Source organism: Zeugodacus cucurbitae, chromosome 2 (assembly GCF_028554725.1).
Source record: "Zeugodacus cucurbitae isolate PBARC_wt_2022May chromosome 2, idZeuCucr1.2, whole genome shotgun sequence".
Taxonomy (NCBI): Eukaryota; Metazoa; Arthropoda; class Insecta; order Diptera; family Tephritidae; genus Zeugodacus; species Zeugodacus cucurbitae.
This window is the reverse complement of record NC_071667.1, coordinates 6089524-6107672: the sequence shown is the minus strand read 5'-3', so window position 1 is coordinate 6107672 and position 18149 is coordinate 6089524. Positions and strand designations below refer to the sequence as shown.

The 18149-nt window shown below is 35.3% G+C and overlaps 3 protein-coding genes across 4 annotated transcripts in view; 2 read left to right on the top strand and 1 right to left on the bottom strand.

The window, feature by feature from the left end:
* LOC105214080 (mucin-5AC) overlaps positions 1-11858 on the top strand; it is a 39688-nt gene extending 27830 nt beyond the window's left edge. For both annotated transcript variants that reach the window (XM_011187276.3, XM_054231905.1), the window contains exons 3-10: positions 5467-6440; positions 6519-7315; positions 8361-8580; positions 8653-8921; positions 9012-9173; positions 9263-9458; positions 9519-9605; positions 9808-11858. In XM_011187276.3, coding sequence (XP_011185578.2) covers positions 5467-6440; positions 6519-7315; positions 8361-8580; positions 8653-8921; positions 9012-9173; positions 9263-9458; positions 9519-9605; positions 9808-9987 — 2885 coding nt within the window. In that variant the 3' untranslated portion in view covers positions 9988-11858. The remainder of the gene's footprint in view (positions 1-5466; positions 6441-6518; positions 7316-8360; positions 8581-8652; positions 8922-9011; positions 9174-9262; positions 9459-9518; positions 9606-9807) is intronic.
* Positions 11859-12757: 899 nt separating this feature from the next.
* LOC105214082 (dynein regulatory complex protein 11) lies at positions 12758-17219 on the top strand. The gene is made up of 7 exons (XM_011187279.3): positions 12758-14404; positions 14480-14705; positions 14832-15015; positions 15086-15239; positions 15307-16061; positions 16160-16330; positions 16506-17219. The coding sequence occupies exons 1-7, from the start codon at positions 13448-13450 to the stop codon at positions 16669-16671; spliced, it is 2613 nt and encodes an 870-aa protein (XP_011185581.2). The 5' UTR covers positions 12758-13447; the 3' UTR covers positions 16672-17219.
* LOC105214081 (U6 snRNA phosphodiesterase 1) lies at positions 16332-18126 on the bottom strand. The gene is made up of 6 exons (XM_011187277.3): positions 17679-18126; positions 17476-17627; positions 17230-17410; positions 17002-17164; positions 16761-16949; positions 16332-16580 (listed from the first exon to the last, which is right to left on the bottom strand). The coding sequence occupies exons 1-5, from the start codon at positions 17825-17827 to the stop codon at positions 16764-16766; spliced, it is 831 nt and encodes a 276-aa protein (XP_011185579.2). The 5' UTR covers positions 17828-18126; the 3' UTR covers positions 16332-16580; positions 16761-16763.
* Positions 18127-18149: the final 23 nt, after the last annotated feature.

Below are 18149 nucleotides of genomic sequence, written 5' to 3'. Positions count from 1 at the left end.
TTTAAATGTTTCTTTCTGTAGCTGAGCAGTTTGAGAACCGGAAGCTTAAAAATCTCTTGCCTTTCTAGACTCGGCAAATTCCGCTCGTATGCGGACTGCGCCACACGCGTCGGTTGGGCGGGAGGAGGGTAATCGTTTGGGTTAATAAAAAAAAAAAACAATGCGGTTTTCAAGTTCGAAAAGTGGGAGTATGGTAGTTAAAAGGTGTGATTGTGTGGCAACTTGAAAGCAATTTCTTGAACGTGTAACGTCCAAGTAACGTCCGGGTTAGTTCACCTTTTAAGATGAGATCAGAACTAGATCAGAAAGAAATATATTTACACTAAGATATGTAGACACCGATGGATTGTGAAGCCGAAGAAAAGTCCAGCTAAATAAAGAGCGATATATTTATGAGTATAGTTTTATTTGCAATTAAATTTGAGTTGAAATACTAGATTCTAAAGCTTTTTCGTTTTAGTTTTCAGCTTTTGATATAATTTTAAAGAAAATTACATACTGTAATCGAAAAAACTTCCGAATTTTTCGTAGATTTACCCACATCATTATGTGAGCAATAAATGGAGTTGACGAATTGGGGAATTAACACAATTTTGTTTTTCAAAGTTTTCATAACTAATTGTGTAATCCAAATTAAAAATATGTCTATTTCAAATTAAATGTATTTAAATATTTTAGATTAAGAACATAAATGTTTTGAATATGCGTGCAAAATTAATTTATGTCACTTAATTTTCCCCATACCAACTACAATGCATTGTATAACTGGTTGAGTTACAATCACTTATCACTTCATCTCAAGAGGATTATGATCGAAAAAACAGCAATCCAGTTGCCGCCAGTCAGTGTACATGTCATTAAGTTAAGATATTACAGCTCATTGTCATTTTGCGTTGCCCAGTAGCTGTTGTATACATATATAGTATATATATTTATATGTACATATTTAAGTGTGCTTTTATACAAAGAGTTGCAGTGATTCCATCAAATTTCTAATTAAAATTCTAAATGAATGGAAACGCAACAATAATTAAGTAACAACAACGTGAACGAAAATAACACGAATAGCTATGTATAAAAGGCAACAATGATGGCTACTGTGCTTGAATTTGCGGCGATCGCTTTTGCATGCAAATTAGTTTTCGCCATATTTAGAAGATTGCAAAATCGTGTGTGGAGCTGTAAACACACATATACACAAGCTTATGTGTTTGTATAGCACAACAACAATGACGATGGCGTAGTGAAAATATGACAAGTAGCATACAATGAAGGGCCATACAAAATTTAAATGATGCAAATGTGGTTATGTGTGTGTGTGTGTGTGTGCATACACCCATGCATACATGTATATCGGCGTATCTGTGTATCGAATTGCATTTTCAAGTTTAATTGCGCACTGAATTGATGAGTCAATACTAAATTGCAAATGAACTTTAAACCTGAGAACTGAGAACTGTGATTGTTAATCATTTTAAAAATTGAGTAGAACAGAAATGTTATACATATGTCCATAATTTAGTGTATTTGAAAGCTGTAAATACATTTGTAATTATTGCAAACATTTTATGAAATTGTAAAAGTTAATATTTTATTGCAAATTTCGTCCGAACACACCTCTAAATTGGACACATCTCTTATTCGTATATTCTTTCGAATGTACATATGGATTTTAATATACAGATTTTGAAATAAAATCACAATTATGTTCATTTCTTATGCTAAATATTGTAGTGGTTCGAAGATAAATCAATTTTTTTGTTGTCCTTAGTACACGTCTATGGTTGAGAGAGCATCTCTTGTTAGAGTCGATACTATAAATATTTGAGATAAGAAATTTTGACAAACTCTCCTAATTATATATATAAAGATTTTGTGATTTTCATTTACTCAATATTAAGTAATAAAGCATCATTAAATTTACATTTTTTTCCATTTCGTAACGAATTTGCTAACTTGTTAATTGCTAATTTTCATATTCTCATTATGTACACTGTACATTTTGTTCTTAATTCATACGAATGTCATGACTTTAGAGTTCAATTTGCAGACTAAATTGAATTAAGTGAGACACTTATTAATTTTTCTGCGTGTACGCACGCCCAACTGTGTGTATGATTAAATGTACATGTGTATGCGTTTCGCTCCCGACAATCGTCGAGCTTAAAGTCACACTTCATGATGTACATGTACACAGTAATTTATTGTACTGGCGCACTTAAAATATGGCGCTGACTGACTGCTGACTGCTTATTAAGCTGCATGACTGAGACTCTTACTTGGCTCTAACAATGGCTCTGAGTCATCACACTTTTACGATATTTGCGTATCTGAATGGAAATAAACAAAACAATTTGTCGTTGAGTTATAAATTAAATTTGAACGAAAATAATTTGCAATATTTTTATTTTCTCTTACATGAAATACATAAACAAAGCGCTTTAAATACTCTTTATCATGAGTGTGTATGTAAATGGAATTGAATATCACGAAAATTACATAATGCGGGCGGAAACCTTATTCTTAGTTGCCTTTCACACTTTTCGTTTGTTTTTATTATTTTGTGGTTGTTGTAAAAGTCAACCCAACAGCACTTTAACTTTTGGATTAACTTATTAAAATCCCGCAGCACATTGAGACAAACGCACATAAGTAAATATATATTATACATATGTACATGAGCAGTATATATGTACTCCCCTGTTTGGGCGAAAACTTCATTTAAATTCAAATTCCCATACAAAGTGAAGTCAACGAAGCGGAAGTTCACAACACAACACGACATAAGGTGGCTCACCTAACTAACTAACCAAGCAAACGAGTAACCAGCCAACCAAGCCGTAATCCAACTAGCCAGCGAGTTACTCAAAGCCCAACAACAAAGCTGTGTTTAAACGCCAGCAGAAGCTTTGAAGTACCAAGCAAGCAGAAAGTAAACGACAGGCGAATGACACTGCAGAGGAATCAACTGATGCACTTAGTAAACTGAAGTGCCTCTTCTGCTGAATGCGTAGTTTAAAGAATTTACAACTCAATTTCTCCGCTGTTTACCGTTATTAGATATATTTTATAATAGTGAAATAGTAGTGCGTTGATGTAATAATTTTGAAATCGTTTTTCAATACTATTCCTATGAGACATACATATATTGTATGTTCTTCGGTCCTATGTATTAATTAGTTATTTCATTAATTGTTTAAGTAGAGAAAAAATGGAAGCGGAAGCTTAACTATAATTAAAATAAATATAAAATGTTTGTTCACAAATGCTGAGAATTTTTTATTTTGTTTTTAGTTTTTGGTTTTACTTCCTCTATTGTGGGAAAGCGATATTTTGGCTTTTTGGAATTGCTTAAGTTTACGACTCAGTATAATACATAAAGTTGGATTAATGGTGAAACTGACTTAGTAATATATTTTCTCAATGATTTTGCATCTATACCAGTTCATCAAAGTTCACCGAATAGTATATTTTCATACAAATTTGTATTATCGTCTTTTAAAAAGTCTTATTCAGACAAACAGTTTTTGTAATCTTTCGGTGAAAAAGTCTTTAATTTTTTCAGCGATTTTTCAGGATCACCATCAATATATATTTACCTCGTTCTTCAGAAATTTTCTCCTTTTTAGTGTTATATATATACATATATTTAATAAATCGCCTTTACCATCATCTGCTTTTGATGTATTTTATTTTTCAACATAATAATATGCTGACTTTGTAAAATAATGTGTGAAATTCAATGAAAAACATGATACTTGCTTGAGATAATAATATTTTACTACAATATATATCAGAGTTTCTGATCGTTTTGTCAAGTTGAGTCAGCATTCTTAAAATTACATTTTAGTGCAGAGAGATGCATTTTTTAAACAACAGATGCACTTGTTCCTCATAGACATCTCGCATATGCATTTTATCATATTTATTTTTATTATTTCTATATTTTATGTACAATTTCTACTACAAATACAAAAACTCAGCGGTAAATTATACAGAGTGTTGCCATAGAATTTCAGCAACTTTAACTCCTCTCAAGCAATGTGGGGAGGGTAAATAAAGAAAAAAAATAAAACGAAAACAAATTCAGTACGGGCACACATTGCCTGTTTCATTGACTAACACTTACTCACTTCGTTGTGCATTAAATGCAATTAATCACTTCAGAATTGTAAGCATCTGACCTTGACTTCACACACTGGACGCATGCGCTCGCGTTAATTTAACAAGATAAACACGCCGAAGAATACGAATGCGCGTGGCAAAGAGATGGATGAGTGTTTCATAAGCGAATGACATAGCTTTAGTGTTATTACACTTTGCATAGATGTGTTATCTTTGTTTATGTGCTTGTGGGCTATCTTAGTTACTTGAGTTAATATGAATATGTAAATATGTATAATATACAGAACGCGAGTTAAGTTATCACTTTCTGCAGGAAATGTGAGTCATTTGTCTATTATTTTAATTGCAGAATTAAAAACAATGACCAAGGCTTTCCACTTCATTTTTAAGACATTGGTTCCCTGTTCATTACATAATTTTACCAGCTTATATACACTTTCTTCCAAATACAAGATTGTAGATCAGACGGATATAAATTCGTGTTCTAATGTAAAATGAATTTGTCGCAGATAATTACAGACTACGTGAAAAAATTCAATACTTTATGGACCCCATCGGGGTCTAGGGCAAATACTAAACTGCTCACTCATTAATTTTCATACTTACCACCTAGCTGCCCGTCGTACACAATTGACTACAAACATACAAGTATTCTACATATCGTGACAATTCGTATGGCTGGCCGCGTGACAGTCAATCTATTAAAAATTCTACGCTTTCAGCTAATCAGTAGCGTAAATAGAATTTCAACTACCGCATTAATTTGAATTCATTTGAAAATGTGAATCAAATTGAAACTAAATTGCAAGTAAAAAAAATAATAATAATCGTACATGAGAATAACAGTAGCATAACAAAGGCGCAGAGAATTCGCATTTGATCTTGAATTTTTATTATCACATTGCTATATTGCGCAGCTCCCATTGTGGGGATGATTGTCATTGGCGCGGTTGTGTCACAACAGTCGATTGACTGAGAAGCCACCAGTTGGGAGTGTGGTTTAATTTCTGTAATATTTGTTCACGTAACACATGTAATTTTGAGCATATTGCTGCGGTAAATTAATAGAATAGAATTATAATTCAACGCAAATGAGGAACAAGCAAACAACATTTTCCAAAAAAAAAGTATTTCACTTGAAAAATTTATAGTTCTAGAGTTGATAATGCGACAAAACTCTCCATTTTTATCTCTAACCTCTATGAGCTTTTGATTCCATATGGAATACTATCAGGGGAAACAGCATTGAACTTTTGAAAAGTTAAAGATAATTTAGAATTTAATATCGAATTATTATAATTATCTGTTTTTATCATATTCAATTCGTATATTTTTTTACAGACGAGGAAGCTTTAATTTCGAAAGAAAACCGACAGCCTGTAAGCAATAGTAAGCGTCAACACACGTGTAAGGAACTGCAGGCGCCGATAGAACAACAACAATTACCCATAAGTGGCTTAAAGCACACAAGTAGCACATCAGCAGCAGCTTTAAATTCCCGCCGTAGCATCAACGATATAAAAGCGACTGCCGCAAACACCACAATTCCAACAAGCAATAGAACACCAACGACCAAAGTAACCTCAGCAACTCAGCAAAAGCCAAACACACCTCAAATCAAACAACAGACACTGCAACAGCTTAAACAGCGGCAGCAATTGAGTGGCCACAGCAGTAGTCACAATAATAGTAAACACAATACCGCTGTGTCAGAAAATCGCCACAACAGCGCAGACATTCACACTGCACCGCCGAATTCAAAGATTTCCACTACACCCACTGGTAGCGCCACTCCGGCAACTGAATTAGCGTATACACGTACAACTACTGGTGTGGTGCCAGCACCAGCGACGTCAACGGCTTTTACGCCGGCGTCGTCGTCTGCGTTCACAATCTCGCCGAAAGCGAGCAATAAACAAGTGATGAACAGTCACGCGACAGCGACCCAGCATAGCGGACAAACAACAGTGGTAGGTCATCATCGCGGCTTCTCGCAACCATCAGTGACAGTGGCGGCCAATTCAGCAGGCGATCCATGGTTTTTACAATCCACCGGGCATCAAATGCCGCCCACAGCGCCTTTGCGACATAATAAACGGCCCGCGCCGCAACCCAATCACGCTGGCAGCGCGGCAGGCGCTGGTGTCGGTATTGGCGTTGGCGTGGGGGCAGGCGGTGGCATTGTTGGTGCGGGGAGTGTGGGTTTAGCGAACTCTGGCGGCGTTGGTGCCAATTTGTTGCATCAGCAGCAGTTGAGTCAGTCGCAGCCACACATTGTACCGCCGAATATTCCGCCGCATCATCACAACAATGTGGTAATTATCTCAGCAAATATTAATATCAATAAAAATATTTGAAAATTAAGAATAAACTTTTATTTTAATTTTTTTCAGAGTCAACACCACAACGCAATCCATTTGTCCTCGCATGCACTTAATAGTCATAATTTAGTATCGGCCGCGGTTGTCAGCAATCATTCACCAAAATCACCCAATCAACAACCACAACAACAGCATCATCATCATCATCAGCAACAACAACAACAGCAGGCCTCACAATTGACCGGCTCGACGGCACAGCCGCATACACATACACACATATTGTCCACCTTTGCACCAACTAGCGGTAATTGTGCCCCAACGGGTGGTGTGACAGCCGCCGCTGTGGCCGCCGTCACACAACAACAGCAGCAGCAGCACTTGCAGTTGCTGGCAAATGCTTCCAACAATAGTAACAACAATCTAATGTCGTCCTCGTTGAATGCGACGCAGCATAATTCCGGCTTATCGTTACATGAACGTGGCCTACCACCAAAAAGTGGCGCCATAGTTGGCGGTCTAGGCGTCGGACTGCATAGCAGCAATATGCTGTTGCATCAAACTCAAGCGCCCACATCACTTACGGGCAGCCAACAACAAACGCAGTCGGTGATATCGCTCAGCACAGCTGGCGGAAGTAGTAGTGCTGTCGGTGGCAGTGGGGTGACTGCCGGTTGCGGAAGCTTAACTGGCACAAGCATGTCCACATCTTTGCACAGTTTCGATAGTGGTAGTTCGGCGAGCAATGCCTGGACAAGCAATGCTAACGTAGCAGCGGTACCGTTGCACTCACCCACTAACGCTTTGGGCTGCAGCAATCAACACCATTTACAACCTCAACGCAAATGTGAGGTTAAACTGAACGCAATGCCGTAAGTAATGCAATGCAACACTATTGAAATGAGCGGTAGAGTCCTAATAAAGTATTAGTTAATTATAATTTTATTATAGCGATAAGCGTTGTGGTTTCCGATTCGAAAAGTATTGTTATAAAATCAGGTATAACATAAGCTTCATAAACCACTATTCCCATAAATAAATATCTAATAATAACGGATTTTCATTAAATTGATATGAATTAGATTTGAATATCCATAAATTGGCCACACACCATACGTTTATCTCTTCTTATTATCAATATTCCAATAAATCATAAAAGGAAATGTCTGCACAGTGTATATATATATATATATATATTATATTATTTTATTGCTTTTGTCCCATTTATAGGTATGTATTTGTCTTTATATATATATGTACATTATATAGTTGTATTTAAAGTTTGAGTTGATGTTATGTACATATATCATTCGAGTGCCCTTTACTGATAGTAACTTATGAAAGTCTCCCATAAATGTGGGTATCGGTAGAAAATTGATGTTACCTCTGCCTAACATAACGATAAGCTAATAACAATGAATTGTAACAATTAACAATTCTTACAAAAGTGAAAAATATGTTAAAAAAATAAATCTTTTAGTTTAGAAACAAAAAACTGAACTAACCTATATACCTCCCTAACTATAGTAAATAATTAGTCATTCATATTTTTACTATCTACTTATCTTATCAACATATTGATATTTGGGAAAGACAAAAACAGATATACATATTATGCAAAATATTTTCTACTTTGCATTTAAACATCAGCTCCCTTTCGATGAGTTGCAGTATCAAAATGTCCAGATCAAAAGTAAAAAAATACTTCAAACGCAGTCAAAAACAACAAGAATCGTTGTTAATTGTCTCACCGTATGTAAGCCACACAATCTACTATACTAATTATTGTGGGAGCATTTATATACTCCTGCTGCTTTTAATCCTATTAAAACGCCTACCGCTTATCTCATTTTCGTTTTCCAACCAATATTATATCATTAACAATTTTTTCCATTCTCAATTAAATGTTTCGATTAGTTGGTTTCATGGCAGCATAACACGCGACGAAGCCGAACACCTGTTGCAACCACGCGACGATGGTCTCTTTTTGGTGCGTGAATCAACGAACTTTCCTGGCGATTATACGCTGTGCGTCTGCTTCCAAGGCAAAGTAGAACACTATCGCGTCAAATACTTGGGCAACAAGCTAACCATCGACGATGAGGAGTATTTCGAGAATCTGGGACAATTAGTTGCGGTAAGAAAGCAAAACTTATTACGAATTAATTTACTCATTTTAATTATACGTCCTTACTATTCGCAATTGCAGCATTACGAAGCAGATGCCGACGGTCTTTGCACACAACTCATTAAATGTTTACCCAAACAGGGCAGACAGGAGTTCTGCATTAACTCCAAAGATTTCCTTGATAAGGGTTGGGTCATACCGGAGGCTGATTTGCAGCTACGCGAAAGCATCGGCAAAGGCGAGTTCGGCGATGTGATGCTGGGTATACTACGCAGTGAAAAAGTCGCTGTTAAGATGCTAAAGGATGAGGGCGCTGTGCAAAAATTCCTAGCAGAAGCCTCGGTTATGACGTATGTGTACTAAAATAATGTTGTGAAAGTGTGTGTGTGTGTGTGTATTGCATTTAACACAAAATTTTGTTTTTATTTTCAACTCAACAGTACGTTGGAACACGAAAACTTGGTGAAATTCATAGGCTTGGTGTTCACCAGCAAACACATCTACTTGGTAACGGAGTATATGAGCAAAGGTTCGCTGGTCGATTATCTTCGTTCGCGTGGACGGCAGCACATTACGAAAAAGGATCAAATCAATTTTGCCTAGTGAGTATGCAATACAAGCCGTATATAACCATCATATATATTATATATAGATAAGTGTTAATGTTACATTATTTTTTTATTATGTGCAGCGATACTGCCTCCGGCATGGAATATTTAGAAGCTAAAAAAGTCGTGCATCGCGATTTGGCTGCACGCAACGTACTAATCTCAGAAGAGTGTGTCGCCAAAGTGTCCGATTTCGGTTTGGCGCGTGAAGAATGCTATAATCTGGATGTCGGCAAATTGCCCATCAAATGGACGGCACCTGAAGCGCTCAAAAATGGTGTATGTAAAAATTATTTTCATTTTTTTTATATGTTTCACAATTTTCACTTCTACTTATAGCGTTTCTCCAACAAATCCGATATGTGGAGTTTTGGTATTTTGTTATGGGAAATTTATTCATTTGGTCGAGTTCCTTACCCCCGCATAGTAAGTATTTAGTGTTTAATTTAGTTAAGGTTAATTCGAAAAAGGATTAAATTGATAAATAATTGAACTTTTTCTTAATGCACGGCAACTGTTCAAATTATTAGTGTTGAGAATAAGAAGCATCGAGAAGTTTACTTTACCTTACACTCTTACAAACAGTTTAATACTTTAGTTTTTTTTTTCATTTTTTTCTTTAAATCAGCCCCTCAACGACGTTGTGAAGCACGTTGAAGTCGGCTATAAAATGGAGGCACCTGAGGGTTGTCCACCCGAAATCTACGAGATGATGCGTCAGGCGTGGGACTTAAATCCCTCAAAGCGTCCCACATTTTCTGAACTGAAAGTCAAATTGTTACATCTGAAGAACACTACACCAGCGTGAGAACATAAATGCAATGTACTACTGGTGTAGGGTGTGACATACAAAAAATCAGCAAGTAGCAAACATTCAGAACAATCCAATCCAATCGAAGTGAGCAACTTAAATTACAAAGTAATATACACACACATGCAAACATGATATATATACATAAATATTTATGAATTATGATTAATATTATTTAAGGTTAGAAAAGCTAAGGCAAGGGTAAAAAGAATTAAAACAAGAGTACAGTTATTGGTAAGCAAAAAAATTGTAAAATGTTTGATTTCAGCAATTTATTTTTAACTTAAAGTATTTGTTTTTATTTGTATTGTTTTAAGTAAATGTTTTTGCAATCTAATTAAGTTGAAAATGTAAAATTAAACTGGGTAACGCACATTTGATCTGCATTCTGGAAGAGTTTAAGAAACGACAAATAATAACACTCGATTCGCCAATGCGCGTGCGTACCCAGTTTTTATTGAACGATAGCAGCTAGTTGACAAGTTAAATGTGAATTATAAATTAAATTAAAAAAAAATAAATACAACTTAAATTAAAAAGTAATAATATAGAGCATACTTATAAAAATTTGTTTAGTTTTCATGATTATTTAGATGCGTATATTTGTTTTTAGTTTCTAATAACAACAATAACTATGTTATACTACAACACTATTTACTACTACAATAACACTACTGCTACGACAATTGTATCTTAAGTTCACTTACCAATATACGCTATTTATACGAAAACGCATTTTCAAACACACATACACACACACACTTTGTCTATACCATATTTTTTGATATATAATATTAAATATAAATATTACTGTGAACTCTTGTGGGCATGAATGTAATAAAATGTTAATTTGCGTAAAAGCTTTTGTTTAAAAAAGAGAATATGAGTGAAATTGAAGTGACAAGAGTAGGCAGCAGCATAAGTGACAGTTCATCTAAAAAATAAAACAATTACAGGAAAACCTTGACTCAATTACACGCACTGCCGGTCAATCAAATGTGTAAATAACTTTTTTTTTTCGTTTACTTTTTTTTAACATGAAGAAAAACTTAAAATATTAATATAAATCACAAGTTGAGTTTTAGCAGTTCTAATAAAAACAATTTAAGTATATCGTAGTATTGATGGCTGCATTTTTCCAACTATATATTTTATTTGAAATCCTTTTATATGAAATCAAAAAGCTCTTTGCTCTTTTATCCGGCTACTGCAAGTGAGAGCGTACATATTGTTGTTGTAGTCTTTATTGTATTTTCAAAATAATTTTTAAGAATTTCAGCTGTTGTGTCGGTACTCGACTGTTGGTTATAAATTCATTTGCCTGAGAATATCGTGAACTCGTGTATCCTTTTAAAAAATAATCTCTTTCAAACTCTTGTTTTGTCTCTTCGCTCTAGTTTTGTCTCTTCGCTCAAGATATATGTATATACTTGTATAACTTTGTTTCTTTATATAAAATATGCGTTGCTTGTTAAACAAGCAAGCGAAAAACTATCTAAAATGCATAACGGCAGCAAAATCCATTTACCTACAACTCATCCTCATATCATGAACATTCAAAATCCTCATTTAACATTAATTATTTATAACTTATAATATAATGTATATGTACATAAGACTATTCTTTAATGCGCGCAGCTTTATTTAATTGTTTTCAAAAAACTTTAATATGTTTAGTGTTATTTGAAAAAAGGCGGTGTTCTGGTTGCACAGCTCTACTGTGTGACAGTGTAAGTTATTTTATGCCGCTTTACATACAAAATACACTTTCCCCACTTTAGTTTAATATTACAGAAAATGCACTTGTCAAGACCCGCAAAGTTCTACATAATTCGAAACAAAACTAAATAACAATGTATTCTTAATATTATTAAAAGTATTGTTTGGAACAAATGCAATTGATTTAAACAAATATACTATTATAAACACTATTTTATTTAAAACACCACCTGACAGCATATTACTTTGATTTTTAAGTTTGAATTTATGACTACTGCCTATAACACTAAATTGTACAAGCAGTAAAACACTAGTAACCAATATTGTTGGATAGTACATGTCCAGCTGACAATATTTAACAATAGTATAAGGCGCGGCAATTACAATCCACGAAAACCCAATAGATGATTTAATGACTTTAATTTATAAATTTTATATTATTATTTCAATACGACAATCAATTGCATCTGTTCTTAAACAAAACTAAAGCATTTACTATATAAAAAATTCTCTTTACTAATTAACACTCTTAACACAAGCGAAATCTGAAAACTTTTGGCAGTTGAAATGTATAACACCGCTTATAAAACAAAAATAAAATATCAAAGTAAGGTGTTCACATACCAAATATATATAAACATCCTTACATTAGCGAGTGTGTGTAGTGCGGAAATGAAACAGCAAAGAAAGAGATAAGAAAATATCTTAATAATAATCCAGAGAACATCGCATAAACAATAAATACATACCTATACATAGACATTAATATATAATATATGATATAAAACCTTTGTGTAATACATTAATACATACATGCATACATACATAGAAGTACATAGATATTTATAAATAAATATTACGAGTATCTATATATACATCCACTATGATAACAATTCACTAATTGTTTAATTAACATTAAATTAATTGATTAGATTATACTACTAAAACAATACAATACACTACAATAACACACAAAATAATAATAATATTCAATATGATGACAGTGACAATGTGAAAAATTCAAATAAATTAAAACAAAGAAAATTAAACGAAAAAATATGACTTTTCTTGAGTTGGAGCAATTTTGCGCTATTGCTAGTAGCTTACTGATCGTATACGTAAGGCTCAATCAGCGGGTCGAATTTGTGCTTTTCGAATTTATCGTCGGTCAACTAAATCTACAATTGCATTTCTATTATCAGAAACTTAATCCATTAGAATCCATTTTATACACTTCAGTAAATTATTAAACTTTATACTTATCAGTAGACACACTTCTGTTAGCATTCTTGTAATACTCTTTAATATAGTACAGAGTATATCGACAATTGAAGTAGTAGCTCAGCCAAGCATGCTCACTAATTGGATACCTCCTCGAACTTTTGCTAAAATGAACCATTGTGACTAGTTGTGTCATTTTATAACTCCAAAGCAAGTTTGAATGAAGCTAATTGCTGCTCATTCGATAACGTTGGCAAGGAAGCATTATCTGCCCTATATCGTAATGAAAACTGTTGAGAAGTCTCACTAACACCTAGTCTCTGAAATATCATTGTTGTTGTTGTTGTTGTTGTAGCGGTTATCTATCCTTGCCTGAAATGAAGAGCATAAATCTAGTTGTCGTCGAAATCATCTAACGGAAGGCCCAGGAAACGTGCTTTTTCGACAGGGTTGGACCAATGGGAAAGGGGTGTTAGATGAGGTGTAAGGGGTGTCTGAAATATCATCGTTGTCATGGATGGTTGTAATTGTTTTAGTTACCAAACAAGTTCCAACCTTAGCGGCGTCAACTTTTACTAGAACACCTCAATTTACTTTAATTGTGCTGTTGACCGTTTCATTTGTCGCGTTTATCTTCTTGACGCACCCCATGTCTAACCACCACTACAATGAACTTTGGCATCAAACGCATCATGAAATTGATCTTCTGGCAGTTGCTGATGAACAGCAAGGCCAGAATTTCGAGACTGCACTTGCCGCATTGGCATCGACACTGCCCGATGTAGAAGTTGTAACGGAGCCAAAGCGGCTCATGCAATCTACTGTTTTTGAGTTCTACTTACGTTACATCGGTATCGCCAATCGACTGGAGGATGTCTATGACAAGATGATACAGCCACAAAAACGTCTCTTAGTGCGCAAACTACTCGATAGTTGTTTGGGACGTGTTATAGAACTCAAGCACGACCTCGTCAACATTGATCTAATGGAGTTCAGTTACAATGACGAAGTTGTCATACAACTTCAATTAACACCCGACGATACCGAATTGCATATACCGCGTTATTTTCTACGAGAACGTCATCAGGAGATTGAACAACGCAATCGTACCATGCACGAAATCCTTGTAAAATTGGGTTGGCTGGAGGAGCATCCCAGCGATGAGAAGTTAACCGAAATCGAAGCTATAAGGCTATTACAGATGCATGAGCGGGCGCGTCAGGGACGACTTAGAGCACATTTCATGAAGGAGATACGAATGTTAAAGGATAAGGGTAAGACTGAGGAGAAGGGCAAGGAGCGCAGTGACTTGGGATTATTGGCAGCGATGAAGATCCAAAAAGTGTGGCGTGGTCATACTGCGAGACGCATTACCCGTCGACGCAAGCAAGAAGAAATGATTCTGATTGGCATGGTACCGCCCACGACAGCAATGTTAAGGAAACGAAATGAAAAGGAGGAAAAGTTAAATGAGGTATAACACAAGTGCTGTTGTTGACACCAAACGTTTGAAACGTTTGTGATTACTGTTTATTTACTTTCCCCATAGATATTTGAACGTCGCTATGCAACACAATCAGCTTACAAACAAAAGCTAGAGGCTTCTCTGATCACCGTGCGTGAGGAAATCAAAAGTAAGCAGGGCGCTGCAATTACCGAGGACATAACCGATGAATTACGAGCTTGGATAAAGGAATGCTATGAAAAAACAGGAAAATTGCCTGAATTTCCAAGCGAAGAACAAGGAGGATCACTGCATATTTTCAGTCGACCAGGTAAGGATATAATTGAGGCAAAAACTGCTACAACGCCTGTCGACAGCGATCACACCTCTTAGACATGTTTGCGCTCACTTGTTGAATCCTTTTATTTTTTTGTGTGTTTTTACTGGCTTGTAATAGGCACAGAAAGTGAGCTAAGTCGTTCCTCGGCGCGTTCTTCGAAGGAGTCACGCAAAACAAAAGACAAATCGAAATCCCCGGCTCGTAGCGGCGATTTAAATTTTAATGATACTCAAGCGGAGGGGGAGAACTTTCATCCGGGACAATCTTTGTTTCTCGCAGATATAAAATCTGTAATTGAAGAGTGGGTGCCCTCTTATTTCGATTAAAAAATTTCTCATAACAAGACAGTTTTCATTTCAAATATTAACTAGGTTCAATGATGTTTGGCGTAACAAAGATGAAAGCGGAAATTTCTCACAATCACAATACGATGATATGATTTACAACGAGAAGTATTTAGAAATAGAGTTAGAATGTCGGCGCACTGTAGATGAGCTAATGCGCCAGGAGTTGGAATTGCTACAGGTATATCAAAAATCTATTATTTTTAATGTTTATTCATAATTACTGACATATAGTATTTATCACTCAGACTGCTATAGGCAAAAAAGCCAAAAAGAGCAGCAAAAAGACACGACGCTCAGGTAAAAAAAGTAAAAAGAAAAAGGAAAAAGATCTGACACCCGATCGTACGACTGAATCCCTTTACGAAGAGTTGGTAACTAATGGCATTATACGCAAATACCCAGAAGTCCGTCTCAGTCAATATATAGGCGACAAGGCATTGAGTGAACGTTCCGGTACGAATCCATCCGCTGGAGACATCCGCCAGGTTCTCATCGAATATTGTGTACTGCCACTGGGTTCAGAGGCTATACGCAATTCTTGTCCACTTATACGCTCGATTTTGTTAGCCGGTCCACGAGGTTCTGGCAAGAAAGCGCTTCTACATGCCATCTGCACTGAAGTCGGTGCTGTACTATTTGATCTAACACCCGCCAATATTGTGGGCAAATATCCTGGAAAATCCGGTCTAATAATGCTCATACATTTGGTTTCGAAAGTATCGCGTTTACTGCAACCAGCGGTCATATATATGGGCGACGCAGAACGACCATTCATGAAAAAGGTGCCGAAAACGGATCGTACAGATCCGAAGCGTTTGAAGAAAGATTTACCTCGTTTAATAAAGACTATTGCACCAGAGGATCGTGTACTCTTCGTGGGTACCTCGAATTTACCCTGGGAAGCAGATCAAAAACTACTGCAACAGACTTACAATCGTTTCATTTATATTCCCCGACCTGATTATGGCGCACGATCGAGCGCTTGGAAGACGCTAGCGAAGTGAGTGCATACAACAACATAAATATTTTTATATTTTTTTAACTTTACTTCTTTTAAACTAATTTATCATTATGTATGTACATATATGCGAGTTTCAGCGAGTATACAGGCGGTTTATCTACTTTGGATTACAGTGTAATGGCGAAAATCTCCGATGGCTATACTATTGGCGCTATTGATTCATGCCTGAAGGAAGTCTTAACTTGTAAGCGCAAGCTCCAACTTCGTACGCAACCACTTACACATGCCGAAATAATAAACGCTCTGAGGTAAATGATTTTGTACCTCCATATTTATAAGGGAAATAAATTGGCGTACAATGTTTAATATTCAGTTAATCTACTTATTTGTATACATTCACGAAAATGATTTTATAAATACATGTAACTATATATAAATAATTAATGAATTACATGTTTAATACGACTGACATATTTTATTCAGTACGCGTGACCCAGTTTACCGCGAAGAGGAAGAAGCCTTTGACAATTGGTGGTCTAAAACACCACTTGGTCGCCGCTATGAACGTGCGTTAGAAATGGAGGAAGAAGCGCGTTTGGAAGAAGAGGAGAAGAATGCCAAACAAAGCAGTAATGGAAAGAAAAAGTAAAGAAGGAAAATATATGAAATACTTCTAAAAACTTGAAATTATAATGTAATCACCCAACTATTTATATAAAGTTATATTAATTTATTTACTTTTTATTTAAGCTTAAATGTGAACTCCTTATTACCACTCTTGCAATTGATTTCTTTAATGAATAAATTTAATGCATTGCTTTCATCCATACCAACTTTTATAGCCGACTCTAGAGTATGCAAGTATTCATTTAACACTGAGACTTTATCGCCAAGACACCACAAAAAACTAATGTGGAATGACGGTTTCTACGAAAGTAAATTGGTTATTATATGACCACTCCATTAAATACACACTTACTTCATAGAAGCGTTGTAGTCTGTATTCTGTCATTACAACATCCACTTTTTCCATTAGTTTATGAACTTTATCGTAGTGCATATTATCAACTTTAAGTGCTATAAACGTTCGAGTACGTTCATCGTTAGTGTAAATGTGTAAATGCCGCAAACTGATAGAAAATCTTAAATAAGAAATATTAAGATAAGCTTGTTTCAAATTAATTCATTTAGACTTCATCTAAGTTACCTGGCATTTACTTCTAAGGTATTTCTTAGCGACTCGACGAATGAATCGATATGATGATGTTGTAGTACAACCGTCCGGCTTAAGCTTATGTGTATATCTTCTATTACGTGTAAATCATTTATTACATCAGCTAATAAGTCTTGACATACTTCCAGGATATCCTCCAACTGTTCGGATCGCACTGAAACCATTCAAAATTATATTATACGTATAGTTTAGTGTGGTATATATTTGCATATTGATTGCCTGGTATGTGCACATAAGTCGCCCAATTCCCTCGTTCATGTTTGAAACTACGGATGCGTCCATTATGTTCTGCTGGATTATCTAGATGCGCCTCGTTTGCCACAGCATTTGCAGACTTCGCACCCAATAAGAAGAGTGCACAGGGTAAAGTTCTATTCAAAAAATATTTATATTTAAGGATATAATTGCAGTTAACAGCTTACTTTTTCAGTTCGCTTGGCTGAGTTAGTCTTGCTATCTTTGATTTTGGTTCTGTGATCTCGTCTCCCTGACCCGATGTTTTATGTGATATTTTGTCGTCTTCAATACTATCGTTTGATGAACAACTGCTGTCATAATTTACTAAAGCCATAATTTAAACCTACGCGTAATTTGCAATTCTTCAAAAATGTAAAAATTTAATCAGTTTCACACAATTTTTAAATATAATAAGTCCAACACTTTTGCTTGTGTTTATTTCACTTTTAATTCGTTTTATTTTGATGAGGTTTTACTGGTTTTATTTAATATATATTTATACTTGAATGAATAAGTTAATGCGTGAAGCAACAATAATTATAACAAACAATTGAAATAATTATTATATTATATAGGACCGCAACAAATTACAAATTAATTCTAGTTGGCACACGAAAAATCAAACAACATCCAATCAGAAAACGTTCTCTGTCTGC